The following is an 18,509-nucleotide window of genomic DNA, read 5'->3' as shown; positions in this document are numbered from 1 at the left end:
CGTATTCTTCTAAATATAAACTTGTCAAAATACCTCATCATGTTATGGCTATAAAAAGTAATCTCTCAATTTCTGATAAAATGTGGCATTATTTGAGGGTTAAATGTTTCACTTGTTCATTTGCTATGTGATTTGATTCATGATTTGGTTAAGTTGGTGTCATGGTTACACAAGTCGAGTTTGATTTTTTTCGGTAATCACAAAAATCCTAACAATGCTAATGCTAATAACTTCATTACAGAGGTTGACCCGAATCCCACAGTGACTAAAAAACAGAACCCATATTCAACAGTTGTTGTTGTAATCATCATTTGAATGGTTGGTTGGATGAAACTACCCATGCAAGTCTAGCCTAAGCAGGTCTTTTCATATGAGCATAACAGCTGCACCTGATCCATCTGACCTTGTTTATGTTATTCAATCCTTGCTCTCCATCTACAATTTTTACTGCCCCCTCCCAACTTTTTCATTAACAGATTAATTACTCCTTGATGCCTCAGTATGTGTCTTATTAACGTATCCCTTGTTTCAGTCTAGTTGTGTCCTTATACCTTTTTCTCCACAGTCTGATTCAGTACCTTTTCATTGGTTGCAGAGTAAATCCATGTAATTCTCAGCCTTTTTCTGTAACATCACATTTGAAAAATTTATATTCTGGTCTTGCCTGTATTGTTTGTTGTCCATGTTTCACTTCCTTGTAAGGTTACTCTCCAACTAAATTCTTTTAGAAAACACTAACACTTAAATTTCCGCTTGTGGGCACAGGATTGAAAAGAAGTCAGTCCAGCCACTTGGTTTAATTTTTGATATAATTTCTATAAATCTATAAATATATTATATAGTGGAAGAAATTTATTGAACTACTGATTCATTGTAATTTATCAGTAACTCTTTATAACATAGTTTCCTGCATAGTGAAGCATTATGTATACATTGCCAACTGCAGATGTCAGTGTTGCAAATTGTGAGAACAAAGTTGTCCCTTTGAACTAGTTCGAGTGTCTGAGTGCCTCATAAAATTTAAAATAGTTTCGGCAATAGAAGTAGAAAATACATTAACACTGGATAATAAAAAATTCTTCAGTTTGGTATGGTATTCCCACAAAAGTCCCTAAACTTGTTCGTGAAATGATAGGACACCCGCTATTTATAGTAATCCAATCTTCTGAACACAAATGCTTCCCAGAGGTGCAAAAGTATGCAGAAGTAAATCTGCTGTTCAAAAAAGTGTCTAGAGAGAAAAGCAAAATTATTTGAAAAAGTTGCTGCCGTCCAGATTCAAAATTTTACTGAAAAATGAGAGATTATTTTGAAAAATCAGTTTAGCTTCCAGGGTGGAAAAAGCTCTTTAGGTGCAGTGAAGAAATTTGTTGGCAAGATTAACACATCATTAGAAAATAAGAATAGTGTTTCAGAAATCTTTCGTGACCTCACAAAAGCCTTTAATTCAGTAAATCATGTGCTACTTATCTATAAACTTCACAGGTGTGGAATTATGTACCTGATCAATAGAAAATATATGCAGCAAATTATTCTTCCAAATGGAAGACATTGAAACAAAGTGTCACTCGAGGTTCTGTCCTAGGACCTATTTTGTTTCTATTCCACATTGATGACGTGCCAATTAATGTAAATACCCATCTGCTTTATTTGAAGATGATACATCTGTATTAATTGAGGACTATGAATGAAAAAACACCCCTCTCTGCATAATCAATACATGATCATTTAGAAACAGTGTTTGCTCAATGGTTTAACCCTGAACATTGCAAAAATGCATGTTCCAGTTCAGAACAAAGTACTCAGCATCCCAGGAAATTAGTATAAATCATTAAAATCAAGATCTGGAAGAAGCAGATTATCGGCAATTTTTAGGATTAAATGTATTCCAATCTCTGTCTTCTTCTACAGCTTTTATCCTCTACAGCTCCCTTAAGTACTTGATGCCATGACAGATATCTTATCATCCTGTACCTTCTTCTGGTCAGTGTTCTCCATATATTCCTTTGCTCTCCGATTCTGCAGACTTCGAGTCTCTTTGGTTCCAGTTTTCCTTCCACAGTTGCATATTTCACTGCCATACAATGCTGTGCTTCAAATTAATGTTCTAAGAAATTTCTTCTTCAAATTGGGGCCAATGTTTGATACTAGTAGACTTATCTTGGTCAGGAATGCCCTTTTTGCCAGTGCTAGCCTGCCATTTATGTCCTCCTTGCTCCATCCATCACGGGTTATTTTGCTGCCTAGGTGACAGAATTCCTTAACTAATCTGCTTCATGATCCCCAATTCTGATGTTAAATTTCTCACTGTTCTCACTCCTACTACTCATTAATTTTGTCTTTCTTTGATTTACTTTCAGTCCACACTCTGTATTCATTAGACCTTTCATTCCATTCAACACATCTTGTAACTCTTCCTCACTCTCACTGAGGATAGCAAAGTCATCAGAGAATCGTATCATTGATGTCCTTTCACCCCGAATTTTAATCCCACTCTTGAACCTCTCTTTTATTTCCATCATTGCTTCTTCGATGTATAGATTGAACAGTGAGGGTGAAAGTCTACATCCCTGTCTCACAACGTTTTTTAATCCAATACTTTCGTTCTTGATCTCCCAATCTTATTGTTCCCTCTTGGTTCTTGTACATATTATATATTACCCACCTTTCTCCGCAGCTTACTCCTATTTTTCTCAGGGTTTCGAACATCTTGTATCATTTTATATTTTTGAACACTTTTTCTGTATTCACAAGTCCTATGAAGGAGTCTTGAGTTTTGTTCAGTCGTGATTCCATTATCATCTGCAACATCAGAACTGCCTCCCTGGTACCTTTACCTTTCTTAAAGCCGAACTGATTGTCATCTAACAGAACCTCGATTTATTTTCCAGTCTTTTGTACATTATTCTTGACAGCAACTTGGGAGCATGAGCTATTAAGCTGATAGTGCAATCATTCTCACACTTGTTGGCTCTTGTAAGCTTGGGAATTATGTGGATGATGTTTTTCTGAAAGTCTGATGGTATATCAAACAATGGAAAATCCAGGATGGAATGTCTCAATATTAGAGAAGGAAAGTTGCTACTCATCATATAGCGGAGCAGCTCTCTCTCTCTCTCTCTCTCTCTCTCTCTCTCTCTCTCTCTCTCTCTCACACACACACACACACACACACACACACACACACACACACACACACACACACACAAATGCAACTTGCACACACATCTGCAGTCTCAGACAACTGAAACCACAATGCGAGCAGCAGCACCAGTGCATGATGGGAGTGGCAACTGGGTGAGGGTAAGGAGGAGGCTGGGATGGGGAGAAGGAGGGATAGTATCGTGGGGGTGGTGGACAGTAAAGTGCTGCTGTTTTGATGGAGGGCAGGAGAGAAGGTGGGGAGGGGGGGTGTAAGTAGCAGAAAGGAGAGAAATAAAAATCAATTAAAAGACAGGGTGTGGCGGTGAAATGATGGCTGTGTAGTGCTGGAACGGGAACAAGGAGGGGGCTGGATGGGTGAGGACAGTAACTAACGAAGATTGAGGCCAGGAGGGTTATGGGAATGTAGGATGTATTGCAGGGAAAGTTCCCACCTGCGCAATTCAGAAGAGCTGGAGTTAGTGGGAAGGATCCGTATGACACAGGTTGTGAAGCAGTCATTGAGATGAGGGATATCATGTTTGGCAACGTGTTCAGCAACAGGGTGGTCCATTTGTTTTTTGGCCATAGTTTGTCAGTGGCCATTCATGCGAACAGACAGCTTGTTGGTTGTCATGCCTACATAGACTGCAGCACAGTGGTTGCAGCTTAGCTTGTAAATCACAGTACTGATTTCACAGGTAGCCCTGCCTTTGATGGGATAGCTAATGTTAGTGACAGGACTGGAGTAGGTGGTGGTAGGAGGAAGTATGGGACAGGTCTTGCACCTAGGTCTATTACAGGGGTATGAGCCATGAGGTAAGGGATTGGGAGCAGGGGTTGTGTAACAATGGACAAGTATATTGTGTAGGTTCGATGGATGGCGGAATACCATTGTAGGAGGGGAGGGAAGGATAGTGGGCAGGACATTTCTCATTTCAGGGCATGATGAGAGGTAATCGAAACCCTGGAGGAGAATGTAATTCAGTTGCTCCAGTCCCAGATGGCACTGAGTTACGAGGGGAATGCTCCCCTGTGGCTGGACTGCGCGACTTTGGGAGGTGGTGGGAGACTGGATAGATAAGGCGTGTGAGATTTGTTTTTATACTGGGTTGGGAGGATAATTACGGTCAGTGAAGGCTTCAGTGAGACCCTTGGTATATTTTGACAGGGATTGCTCGTCACTGCAGATGCGACTACTACGGTTGGCTAAGCTGTACGGAAGGGACTTCTTGGTATGGAATGGGTGGCAGCTGTCGAATTGGAGGTATCGCTGGTGGTTAGTAGGTTTGATATGGATGGAGATACTGATATAGCCATCTATGAGGTGGAGGCCAACATCTAGGAAGGTGGCTTGTTGGGTTGAGTATGACCAGGTGATGCAAATGGGGGAGAAGTTGTTGAGGTTCTGGAGGAATGTGAACCAGGTGAGGGGTTTAGGATTTTGGGTTTTTAGGAAGGATACTTCTAGATGGCCCATGAATAGATTGGCATAGGATGGTGCCATGTGGGTGCCCACAGCCATACTCCAGATCTGTTTGTAGGTAATGCCTTCTACGGAAAAGTAATTGTGGGTGAGGATATAGTTGGTCATGGCGACGAGGAAGGAGGTTGTTTGTTTGGAATCCATAAGGCATCGGGAAAGGTAGTGTTCGATAGCAGTAAGGCCATGGGAATTAGGAATGTTAGTGTACAGGAAGGTGGCATCAGTAGTGATGAGCAGGTATGGTATATCACCAGTCTCGTACATTCTACACACCTATGTGAATAGCCATTTTGTTGCCTATGGAATATTATCTCTCTCTTCTGCCTTATTTAATCTTAAGTTGCCCGAAGTTCTTTTAAATTCTGATACCAATACTGGATCCCATATCTCTTCCCTGTCAACTCTTGTTTTTTCTTCTGTAATGTCACCATCAAGTCATACCACTCATAGAGACCTGCAGTGTACTCTTTTCACCTATCCACACTCTCCCCTGCATTTAACAATGGAACTCCCACTGCACACTTAAAATTACTGCCGTTTCTTTTAATTTCATCAGAGGTCGTTTTGACTTTTGTGCCTGCTGAATCAGTCCTTTTGGCAGACATTTCTTTTTGGATTTCTTCACACTTTTCATGCAGCAATTACGCCTTAGCTTCCCTCCACTTTCTGTTTATCTCATTCCTAAGTGACTTGTATTTCTCTATTCCTGAATTTCCAGGAAAATTTTTGTACTTCCCTCTCTTGTTGATCAGTTGAAGTCTTTCTTCTGTCACGCATGATTTCTTTTCAGTTACCTTCCTTGAACTCGTGTTAACTTATGTGAAGTCTGGAAGGTAGGAGACGAGGTACTGGTGGAAGTGAAGCTGTGAGGATGGGTCATGAGTTGTAATTGGGTAGCTCAGTTGGTAGAGCACTTGCCCATGAAAGACAAAGTTCCTGAGTTGGAGTCTCAGTCCAGCACATAGTTTTAATCTGCCAGGAAGTTTCAGTTTCTGAGATCCTTCTGAAAAAATGTTCGCTTGATGCCATGACAGGTTGGTTTTTCCAGAATGAGCCACTGCATTGTGTGCTGCAGTGTCTGTGCAAACTCTTGCCATACATGGGGCAGGAGAGTTGTAACCTCCTGGCTTTCTTTGAGATCTGCTGGAACAAGAATTTGCTGTCCATAAACTAGGTGGCTCAGGGCCAGGTCTCTGACTGGCTTAATAACTGTTCTCAAGCTGAGTAGCATGACAGGCAGGTACTGTTGTGGCACATGAATGCTACTTTTAGGTGTTCTGTGCAGCTGTTCTACCATTCCATTACTTGCATGGTGGTAGCTCATAGTCTTGAGATGGGAGATTCCACTTAGTTTTTTGAGCTCGTAAAAAGTGAGCAATCAAGTCGACAGCCACAATCCTTGGTCACTGTAGCTGGAACTCCAAATCTTGCAATTCATGTGTAAACAAAATCTTCAGCCACAGTCTTTGCTGGATAATTGCTGTATTTTCTGACCAACGGGTAGAATGGTCTATTGTCATCAAAACGTACTTGTACGTGTTGGTGTAAGGAAGTAGTCCAACGATATCCAGGTGCACATATGTGTATTTGGTTACTGGGGTGAGTATATCTCCAATAGGTGCAAGGTGTGCTGATTGACATTGTTTTTTTGGCAATGCAAACATGTTCTTGCTAGCTGTTGGCACTGTTTATTGGCTTCTGTCCATATAAAATGTTGTGTCAGCCATGTCCGGCCATGACACTCCACTGATTGCATTGCATGGCTGTGAGATGCAATCAGGTGACAATGTTTTTTAACCTGCTTATGTGGTGAATGTCTGTAGTTAACTGCCCTATACACCCTAAAAGTGTCCTGCAGTGTGGTGGGCTTTGCTGACTAATTACTGACAAATTCTCCGGAAAGCCATGACGAGAGGTCGATGATCCATGAAGATGGTGAACATTCATACATTTCCAATAATTCTTGATCAGTTACTGACCAAAGGGTTTAAGCCTGTGTAAGTTTATGAGAAAAAAATTAATAACGAACTCCCAATACCTGTTGTTGTAATGCTGCACCAATGGCTGTTTGGCTAGTGCTTACTGTTAAAGCTAACTGTGCAGAATGATTTGGATGAAAGAGCAAGATAACCATTGCCAGTGCATCCTTAAGTCTGTTGTAGGTTTCTGTCATCATTTGTGTCCATAGTACTAAGCATTTGCCAGTGTTGTATTTTTCTTTGAGAATGGCATTGAGAGGGGCTTGGATTTGGGCCACATTTGGCAAATGTCGTCAGTAAAAGTTTATCATTCGTACAGAATGTTTTAAATCTTTATAAGTTTTTGGCTGAGGCATATTCAAAATTGTCTGAACATGGTCTTGGATTGGTTTTATACCTTCTGCTGACAATTCGTATCCTAAAAATTTAATAGAAGACTTCCCTAATGTGCACTTGTTTGCATTTAGGAGTAAGCCATATTGCTGGAAACACTGAAACAGCAACTATAAATATTCCTTGCGTTCTTATTCATCGTGTAAAATAACCAGAATGTTATCTGTATTATGTGAAATAAAAATTCAGACCCATTAAATTGCACTGAAACTCATAGCACTGTGTAAAGGACATGTTAAGTCCTGGACATTTGTAATGACGTAATGATTTGGGACAGTCCTAACATTCAGATCCCTAAAATCAAGATGGTGCCATTGAATGAAGTGGTGATGCCCAGTGGCTGTCTGATCTGCATCTAATTCCTGCATCCAACCACTTGTCGAAATGCTGCTTGGTTGCAGCATAATATTCTTGTGCTAAGTGATGGGTGTGGGTGGAAAAAGGCTGTCTAGAAATTGTTGGAATGTAGTGCACTGTTGAATGCCTCATATCCTTTTGGGTATGCTTAGTGTGATTAAGTATGGAAAGCTCTGTAGAAATTTTTGAAGTGGATCGTTGTCCTCCGTAGCAGTGGTGGTTACATTTGACTTTTCATCATTGTTGCAGGATTATTTGTTGGAGATCCATTGTATATAGCTGATGGTTGTGTACATCCACAAGAGGTCTGAAGTGGTTTAAAAAATCCATCCGTAAGATAGAGTGAGAGACTGTGCCAACTTTAAAAGTCCATTCACCATGTATTTGCATGCTGAGGTTCACTGCCAGGTGAGCTATGCCAGAAGCAGGGATGACTGTATTGTTTGCAGGTGAAAATGTGTGGGTGTAGTGCACTGTGGGAACATGTTGCTTATATATTATCCTCTGTGAATTAAATATTTGATGTTGGTCACTATGTCTTTAGCATTATATGCTTTACTGAAGTGTTTGATACTTGCGGATATGAACAGTGTGAGTAGGTGGAGTTGTCATGCACTCACTTTCGTTCAGTGTCTGCAGTGTGATTGAACTTTTGTTTGTAGCCAATAATGTCCTATATCACTTGCATTTAGCACTTGGGTAACAGCACTGTTGTTCACACCTCCTAGCTCTATTTCTGAATTTGACATGACACCAGGACCACTTGTAAATATGACTTCTGTTGAGCCTTGACCTGCGGTTGTATTGTTGTCATGCAGATTGAGAATCATTTTCGTGGTGGTAGACACTGATATCCTCTTCCAAAATACTGAAATGGTGTTGTAGATCTCTTAAAGCACCTAAATTGTATCCTTTTCTCAATACATTTTGGCAGAGGTGGTGTCAGTGTGAATGTCTGGTGTGTTACTTTCTATTACATCACCATGACATAGAGCATCTGGAACTGACCTTGTTGTAATGCATGTATACTGAGTGAGTGCGGACTGGGAAAAATGGAAAATTTCTTAGCTAAAGTCAACATTGGTAAACTGTTGTATGTCACCAAAATGATGTTCATTGTTGATGGAAGGTCGTTGAGCCGTATCATGCATTATGCTTGTTCTGAAAAAAGGTTCTGATTCACCAAATTATCCAAGTGCTGCAATAGTTCTGACGCGCTTTGGTTTCTGATGACCTCCTCATGTAGAATGCATTGCATATGTTGTTCCTTCAGCACCAACAAGTGCTTTATTACTGTGTCTTTAAAGCTTTAATATGACTGCTTGGTGATTGGTTGTGATACCAGATCATGCACCACTTTAACCAGTTCCTGATCCATGTTGGTGAAGATATAGTTCAGTTTCTCTTTGTCATTGTACACACTATTGCTGAAAGTTGCATAACACTTGTACGAATATTCCTTAGGAAGAGTTGTCCAGAAAGTCAGTATTCGTACTGATTTTTTTATAGGTGAAATATTCATTTGTAAAGAAGTTGATGACAAAACCAGGGAATTGTGATCTACATCTACATCTACATCCATACTGACGGTGTGTGGCGGAGGGTACCTCGAGTACCTCTATCGGTTCTCCCTTCTATTCCAGTCTCGTATTGTTCATGGAAAGAAGGATTGTCGGTATGCCTCTGTGTGGGCTCTAATCTCTCTGATTTTATCCTCATGGTCTCTTCGCGAGATATACGTAGGAGAGAGCAATATACTGCTTGACTCCTCTGTGAAGATATGTTCTCGAAACTTCAACAAAAGCCCGTACCGAGCTACTGAGCGTCTCTCCTGCAGAGTCTTCCACTGGAGTTTATCTATCATCTCTGTAATGCTTTCGCGATTACTAAATGATCCTGTAATGAAGCGCGCTGCTCTCCGTTGGATCTTCTCTATCTCTTCTATCAACCCTATCTGGTACGGATCCCACACTGCTGAGCAGTATTCAGGCAGTGGGCAAACAAGCGTACTGTAACCTACTTCCTTTGTTTTCAGATTGCATTTCCTTAGGATTCTTCCAATGAATCTCAGTCTGGCATTTGCTTTACCAACGATCAGCTTTATATGATCATTCCATTTTAAATCACTCCCAATGCGTACTCCCAGATAATTTATGGAATTAACTGCTTCCAGTTGCTGACCTGCTATATTGTCGCTAAATGTTGAGGGATCTTTCTTTCTATGTATTTGCAGCCCATTACACTTGTCTACATTGAGGTTCAATTGCCATTCCCTGCACCATGCGTCAATTCGCTGCAGATCCTCTGGCATTTCAGCACAATTTTCCATTGTTACAACCTCTCGATATACCACAGCATCATTCGCAAAAAGCCTCAGTGAACTTCCAATGTCATCCACAAGGTCATTTATGTATATTGTGAATAGCAATGGTCCTACGACATTCCCCTGCGGCACACCTGAAATCACTCTTGCTTCGGAAGACTTCTCTCCATTGAGAATGACATGCTGCGTTCTGTTATCTTGGAACTCTTCAATCCAATCACACAATTGGTCTGATAGTCCATATGCTCTTACTTTGTTCATTAAATGACTGTGGGGAACTGTATTGAACGCCTTGCGAAAGTCAAGAAACATGGCATCTACCTGGGAACCGATTTCTATGGCCCTCTGAGTCTCATGGACGAATAGCGCGAGCTGGGTTTCACACGATCGTCTTTTTCGAAACCCATGCTGATTCCTACACAGTAGATTTTTTAGTCTCTAGAAAAGTCATTATACTCGAACATACTACGTGTTCCAAAATTCTACAACTGATAGACGTTAGAGATATATGTCTATAGTTCTGCACATCTGTTCGACGTCCCTTCTTGAAAATGGGGATGACCTGTGCCCTTTTCCAATCCTTTGGAACTCTATGCTCTTCTAGAGACATACGGTACACCGCTGCAAGAAGGGGGGCAAGTTCCTTCGTGTACTCTGTGTAAAATCGAGCTGGTATCCCATCAGGTCCAGCGGCCTTTCCTCTTTTGAGCGATTTTAATTGTTTCTCTATCCCTCTGTCGTTTATTTCGATATCTACCATTTTGTCATCTGTGCGACAATCTATAGGAGGAACTACAGTGCAGTCTTCCTCTGTGAAACAGCTTTGGAAAAAGACATTTAGTATTTCGGCCTTTAGTCTGTCATCCTCTGTTTCAGTACCATTTTGGTCACAGAGTGTCTGGACATTTTGTTTTGATCCACCTACTGCTTTGACATAAGACCAAAATTTCTTAGGATTTTCTGCCAAGTCAGTACATAGAACTTTACTTTCGAATTCATTGAACGCCTCTTGCATAGCCCTCCGCACACTACATTTCGCTTCGCGTAATTTTTGTTTGTCTGCCGGGCTTTGGGTATGTTTATGTTTGCTGTGAAGTTCCCTTTGCTTCCGCAGCAGTTTTCTAACTCGGTTGTTGTACCACAGTGGCTCTTTTCCATCTCTTACGATCTTGCTTGGCACATACTCATCTAACACATATTGTATGATGGTTTTGAACTTTGTTCACTGATCCTCAACACTATTTGTACTTGAGACAAAGCCGGCCGTGGTGGTCTAGCGGTTCTAGGCGCTCAGTCCGGAACCGCTTGACTGCTACGGTCGCAGGTTCGAATCCTGCCTCGGGTATGGATGTGTGTGATGTCCTTAGATTAGTTAGGTTTAAGTAGTTCTAAGTTATAGGGGACTGATGACCACAGATGTTAAGTCCCATAGTGCTCAGAGCCATTTGAACCATTTGAACTTGAGACAAAACTTTTGTGTTGAGCCATCAGGTACTCTGAAATCTGCTTTTTGTCACTTTTGCTAAACAGAAAAATCTTCCTACCTTTTTTAATATTTCTATTTACGGCTGAAGTCATCGATGCAGTAACCGCTTTTCGCTGATTCCCTGTTCTGCGTTAACTGTTTCAAATAGTTCGGGTCTGTTTGTCACCAGAAGGTCTAATGTGTTATTGCCACAAGTCAGTTCTCTGTTTAGCTGCTCAAGGTAGTTTTCAGATAAAGCACTTTAAAAAAATTTCACTGGATTTTTTTGTCCCTGCCACCCGTTATGAACATTTGAGTCTCCCAGTCTATATCTGGCAAATTAAAATCTCCACCCAGAACTATAACATGATGGGGAAATCTACTCGAAATATTTTCCAAATTATCCTTCAGGTGCTCAGCCACAACAGCTGCTGAGCCAGGGGGCCTATAGAGACATCCAATTACCATGTCTGAGCCTGCTTTAACTGTGACCTTCACCCAAATTATTTCACATTCCAGACCTCTGTCAATTTCCTTCGATACTGTTGCACTTCTTATCGCTATAAACACACTTCCCCCTTCACTGTCCAGCCTGTTTCTGTGGTATACATTCCAATCTGAGTTTAGAATTTCATTACTGTTTACATCTGGTTTCAGCCAACTTCCTGTCCCTAGTACTATGTGGGCATTGTGACCATTTATTAATGAGAGCAGTTCTGGGACCTTTCTATAGACGCTCCTGCAGTTTACTGTTGTCAGATTAATATTGTTATTCCCTGTTGCATTTTGCCTACTCCTACCTTGCCGCGTCTCAGGAGGCATCTTGTCGGGCCTAAGGAGGGAATTCTCTAATCTAAAAAACCCACATGTGCACTCCACACGTACTCCGCTACCCTTGTAGCCGCTTCCTGTGCGTAGTGCATGCCTGACCTATTCAGGGGGACCCCACATTTCTCCACCCGATAGCGGAGGTTGAGAAATTTGCACCCCAGATCTCCGCAGAATCGTCTGAGCCTGTGGTTTAAGCCTTCCACTCGGCTCCAAACCAGAGGACCGCGATCAGTTCTGGGAACGATACTACAAACAGTTAGCTCAGATTCCACCCTGCGAGTGAGGCTTTCCGCCTTCACCAACTCCGTCAGCCGCCTGTATGAACTGAGGATGACCTCAGAACCCAGACGGCAGGACTCATTGGTGCTGACATGAGCAACAGTTTGCAGTCGGGTGCACCCAGTTCTCTCTATCGCCGCCGGCAGGGCCTTCTCCACATCTCGGATGAGACCCCCCGGCAAGCAGGCAGAGTGAACACTGGCCTTCTTCCCCGACCTTTCCGCAATTTCCCTAAGGGGTTCCATCACCCGCCTAACGTTGGAGCTCCCAATCACTAATAAACCCCTGCCCCCGTGTGCCTGCTCGGACCTTGCTGAAGGAGCGGCCACATGTCCACTCACAGGCAGAGCGGGCGATGCCACACGGCTAGCCTCCACATTGACCGTCCGCCTCGTGTGCCGCAAACACCGCTGAACCCGCCACTCCCCTTGGGGAGAGGGTGGCCCAACCGCGCACGGTACCCGCGAAGATGTTTCGACAGCAGGGACAGTGGGTGAAGCATGTAACACCTGGGGTGTACCATGCGACGCACCAGACTCCCCACTGCCGCTACACTCCGAGGCAGCAGCCTGGAGACGGCTGACCGCGGCCATCAACACGTGCAGCAGTTCGCGAACAGTGGCCAGCTCCTTCTGTGTCCGTACGCAGCAGTCACACATCCTATCCATCCTAAGAAATCAATTTACTATAGAGAGTTAATTGACTTTTAACTAGACTGCTAATTCACTAAAGGCAGCTGATAGTTGACTAAACTGTGGTTACTAGACACTTCTTGTAGAAAACAATGAAAATAGCACTACCTGTCTCTGGACTGTATTCAAAACAAAAACTAGCACTACTGGCACTGTGGCTGACTAAAGGGACTCTCTCTGACTGTATTCAAAACAAACACGAAATCTATGGAACACTATTACTAGCACTCGACAATTAAAGCTTCCTAAAAGCAAAAACACACGGAAGAAGAAGTGACAAGTAAGAAAAATACAGTTAATACTTAAAGTAATGTAGCTCGCTGCACAGAGGACGTGACACAGATGGCAGTTACGACGACACAATATTTGAGACTGAAAATTTACAACAAACTAAAAGCCAAGAACATTCTGACTAAGAACCTAGATTCACTGCAATGGAAGCTACATGATACTCTACATGACTAATGTTACAACTCAGTTGAAGATTTCATGAAGGATGACCTAATATTTGAACAGTCATCTAGTTATGTGAATATAAATGTCTTTCCACAAAAAAATTACATTAAAGTTTGAATAACACTCTATCTTATTAGCTACAGTTTCATATCAGTGAAGTTGTATTAACAATTTTTTTACATGTCTCTTGTACTCTAATCAGAATCAAATGATTGGTATCTGTATGCTAGCATTCGAGTAAATCACAACTTACTATTCCTGAAAGTGCATAAAATCACATAATGCTGTCTGTAATGACTAGACTTCATTAATATGTTTTAGCCTCTTTCCAGGGGCAGATGTGTACTCTGACCACAATTTATTGGTTGTGAACCATAGATTGAAACTGAAGAAATCGCAAAAAGATAGGAAATTAAGGAGGTGGGATCTGGATACATTGAAAGTACTGGAGGTTGTTGAGGATTTCACAGGGAGAATTAGTCAACAATTGACAAGAACAGGGGAAAGGAATACAATAGAGGACAGATTCCTTTGAATGGTATGGTGTTTGGAGTATCACAGGCTATGGTGATTTCCTAAGATGTCCTGCAGATAGACAACTTTCAATCTACTGAAATATACAATGTGCGAAAACTAGCTACTACACCTGTGCTGTCACAATTATTGCTGTGTTCAATATTTTTCTGATTTGAGAGTTTGCACTAAATTAACCTGACAGAGGCTAAAAGGAAAGCTTTGAAAGATGAAATAGTGAATGCAGTAGAGAATCAAATAGATAAAAAGGCAAACCACAGTAGGAGTCCTTGAATATCACAAGAGATACTGAATTTAATTGACGAAAGGAGAAAATATAAAAATGCAGAAAATGCTGCAGCCGAAAGGGAATACAAATGTCTAAAAAATGGGAGTGGCAGGAAATGCAAAAATACTAAGCAAGGATGGCTAGAGGACAAATGTAAGGATTTAGAAGCATATAGCATTAGGGGTAAGATAGGTACTACATACAGGAAAATTAAAGTGGCCCATGGAGGAAAGAAAAGCAGCTGCATGAATATCAAGAGCTTGGATGTAAAACCAGTACTACACAAAGAAGTGAAAGTTGAGAGGTGGAGGGAGTACACAGAGAGTCTATACAAGGAAGATAAACTTGAAGGCAGTATTATAGATAGTGAAGAGAATGTAGACAAAGATGAGAAATATGATACTGTGAGAAGAATTTAACAGAACACTGAAAGATCTGATTTGAAAGAAGACCTCTGGAGCAGATGATAGTCCATAAAAACTTCTGATAATCATAGGAGAGGCAGCCATGACAAAACTGTTCCATCTGGCATGAAAGATGTATGATACAGGTGAAATACCTTCAGACTTCGAAGAAGAAGGTAATAATTCCAGTTCCAAAGAAAGTAGGTGCTGATAGGTGTGAGTATCACCAAACTACCAGTTTAGTAAGTCTTAGTTGCAAAACACAAACTTAATTTTTTTACAGAAAAATATTAAAAAAAAAAAAAACTAGTAGAAGTTGACCTTGGGGAAGATCAGTTTGGATTGTGGAGAAATGTAGGAACGTGAGACAGTACTGATCCAATGACTTATCTTAACAGATAGGTTAAGGAAAGGCAAACCTACGTTCACAGCATATGTGGATTTAGAAAAAGCTTTTGGCAATGTCCATTGGAACACTCACTTTGAAATTCTGATGGTAGCAGGAGTAAAATACAGGCAGCAGAAGGCTATTTACAACTTCTACTGGGACCAGACAACTGTTGTAAGAGTCAATGGGCATGAAAGGGAAGCAGTGGTTGGAAAGGGAGTGAGACAGGATTGTAGCCTATCCTTGATGTTGTTCAGTATATGCCTTGGACAAGCAATAAAGGAAACCAAAGAAAAATTTGGAGCAGAAATTAAAGTTCAAGAGAAGAAATAAAAACTTTGAGATTTGCTTACAACAATATAATTCTGTCAGAGGCAGCAAAATACTTGGAGGAGCAGTTGAATGGAATGGACAGTGTCTTGAAAGGAAAGAAATTAACAAAAGCAAAACAAGAATAACGGAATGTAGTCCATCTGAATCAGGTGATGCTGAGGGAATTAGATTAGGAAATGAGACACTAAAAGTGGTATATGGGTTCTGCTATTTGGGCAGCAAAATAACAGATGAAGGCCCAAGTAGAGAGAATATAAAATGTAAACTGACAATGACAAGAACAGCATTTCAGAAAAAGAATTTGTTAACATCTAATATAAATTTAAGTGATAGAAAGTCTTTTCTGAAGGTGTTTGTCTGGAATGTAGACTTGTACGAAAGTGAAATGTGGGCAATTAACAGTTCAGGCAAGAAGAAACTTTTGAAGTGTGGTGCTACAGAAGAATGCTGAAGATTAGATGAGAAAGAAATGAAGTTTGGGTTTAAGGTTGTCAACATCAAGGTCATTATAAACTGACCACAAGCTTGGATTTTGTCAAGGGTGGGGAAAGAAATGGAGCATGCCCTTTCAAAGGAACCATCCTGATATTTATCTGAAGAAATTTAGGGAAATCACGGAAAACCGAATCTGGATTGCTGGACTTGGGTTTGAACTGTCGTCCTCTTGAATGCGAGTCCAGTGTGCTAACCACCACGCCACGCCACCCACTTTGCTCGGCAAGATTAGATGGGTAGATTGCGTAATTAGTGAGGAGCTACTGAATAGAATTGTGGAGGAAAGAAACTTTTGGCACAGCTTGACTAAAAAAAGGGATTGATTGATAGTGTCCACTCCGAGACATCAAGGTATCGCCAATTTAGGGAAGTGTGTGTGTGTGTGTGTGTGGGGGGGGGGGGGGGGGGGTGATAAAATCATAGAGAGACCAAGAGATGAATCAGTAAACAGGTTCAAAGGGATGAAGAGGCTTGCACAAGATCAAATAGCATGGAGAGCTGCAGCAAACCAGTCTTCCAACTGACAAACAGAATAACAGCTACAGTTGATAATGTATTCAGTATAAATGTTCACCATGCAGGAACTCGTATTACAAAGTGTAATTGATAATTTATAATGAATTTGTGATTGAATGTATTTCTTCTACTGTATAATGCAGAAACCTCAGTAATATAATTGAAGATTTTGGACAAAATGTTTCAGCTTTATAATCTTTGTGTTATAATATCTTTATCATGTTTTCCAAATGTGGTTTTGAAAATGATATATTGTCCAATGTTTTAGGTGCCAACATATTTTCTGACTGACACATTTAGTCGAAACAGAAATATGTTAAGTATAAACCTGGCTGGAAATAAACTGTCTTGTGAATGTAATACTGCACAGGCCTTAAAGGTTTGTAAAATGGTACATAAGTCTGTTTATTTTCCTTTCATTTTATGGTTTTGTTTCTAATCATTTATTTTTGTCTGCAGAAATGGTTTCTATCAAATAAAGGTCATATAAAAGATACAGACAAAGTAATGTGTGCAAATCTTCCAATATCGGTAAGTTTATTGCTGATATCATTAATAGATCATGGAAACCTGGCAAATAAAATGATGTATAAATTGATCTATGCACCATTTGGAGTATTCTGCATACAGTGTAACTTGTTCACAGATTGAATTGTGTTGATTGTGAAATAAGGATTATGCATTCAAGAGAGTTATGTAACACTCAGGCTCATAATTTGCTGTATTTTAATTAATGAAAAGCTGCTCTGGTTACTTTTCTTAGAACTTTATTAACTTCACCTAAGCAGTTAACTTAATAAGATTCTAAAAAAAAAAAAACAGTGACTGGAGCAGCTTTTCATAAACTGAACATCAGTTGCGGAATCAAAGGCATCATCATGCAGGCATGGAGAAACTAATGTTTATCAATGTAGTCCAACTATAAATCCAAAAGTTTTGGTAAAGCAGTTTTGACATGTGTGATGTCAGATTGTTGGATGATGAAAACTGGAGTAAATGCAGTACAAAGGAATTTGAAAAATTATTTGCAGAATGACTGTGAAATAAGACATGGCTCCAAAACTGGAACAATGCTGTAACTATTCTATTTCATAAGAAGAAATACAGAAAAAAATTAGATTCCTTACCTGTTAACTTCATCTCTCTAATGTACAAAATTTTCACTAAAATCCTCTCCAAGCACATAGAGAAAGCAAAAACATTTAATTGTAATCAGACAAAGGAACAGGAAGGTATCACAATGAACAATTTAAAAGTCATCATCATCATCATCATCATCTTCTTCTTCTTCTTCTTCTTCTTCTTTTCAGGGATTAGGCTGTTGCTTGTTCCAAACTCACAAAGAAAATCATTCCCATATTTTCTGAGGCCTCCCAATTTTGCTTTTCCCTTTCAGCTTGTAGTTCAGTATCTTCTGGGGAATCCCATGACGTGGTGTTCTCATGAGGAGTTGTCTCCAATCTTCATGACACTTTTGAATGTTTTAATTCATGTTGAAAACGTTCTGTTCTAGTATCTTTTTCCCAGCTTTTTCTTTCAGAGGATAACAAAGGAACCACATTCGCTTTATAGAATTTCGTGATTGTTTCGTTTTGTAGTTTATATCAAATGTTGTCCTGATGGTACCACAGACAGCTTAGAATTTGTATATTTTATTTTCAATATCAATATCAAAATCAAAACTTACAGCACACTCTGAATAAGAAATTTGAGAGACTTGTTCTAAAACTGAATTATCCAAAACAATTTTTGTTTTGACTGGGTATTTTCCTCGGGTTGCCATTGCAACGGTACTTTGATTTTACATTCTCCGATTTTGTTTTCGCAATTCTACACTGTAAATTCATAGCCCCTGTAAAAAAAAAAAAACATAATATCAAATTCCTGAATTTTACATTTTTTCCGAGTAAAGTATTCCTCGATTCTAAGTTCTTACTCGTCATCTCTCTTGACTTCATCCCATTTTCATCCTATTGACATTTGATGTGACTGAATGAGGTATAAGGGGCACAAAAGACAGATCGTTCTCATGGGTGGTTGTGGAGTTAAGGGAATATTTTAGGCTGTTCTGGAGAGGGGAGATGTGAGAGAGGAAATGCTGATGTAATCCACAATCGGTGTTACCAACACAGCTTGCAATATTTAGCTTCACCACACAGTTACAATACA

General features: G+C 40.3%; 1 protein-coding gene across 1 annotated transcript in view; it reads left to right on the top strand.

Annotated features, from left to right (window-relative positions):
- The window catches only part of LOC124773867 (protein halfway), a 99,079-nt gene that overhangs the window by 68,037 nt on the left and 12,533 nt on the right, over window positions 1-18,509 (top strand). Inside the window, exons 7-8 of the mRNA XM_047249442.1 lie at window positions 16,609-16,719; window positions 16,800-16,871. Of these exons, the coding sequence (XP_047105398.1) occupies window positions 16,609-16,719; window positions 16,800-16,871 (183 nt within the window). The remainder of the gene's footprint in view (window positions 1-16,608; window positions 16,720-16,799; window positions 16,872-18,509) is intronic.

This window comes from Schistocerca piceifrons, chromosome 1 (genome assembly GCF_021461385.2).
Source record: "Schistocerca piceifrons isolate TAMUIC-IGC-003096 chromosome 1, iqSchPice1.1, whole genome shotgun sequence".
In the NCBI taxonomy this organism is placed as follows: Eukaryota; Metazoa; Arthropoda; class Insecta; order Orthoptera; family Acrididae; genus Schistocerca; species Schistocerca piceifrons.
The sequence above is the reverse complement of the archived record's forward strand: the minus strand, read 5'-3'. Positions and strand labels throughout refer to the sequence as shown.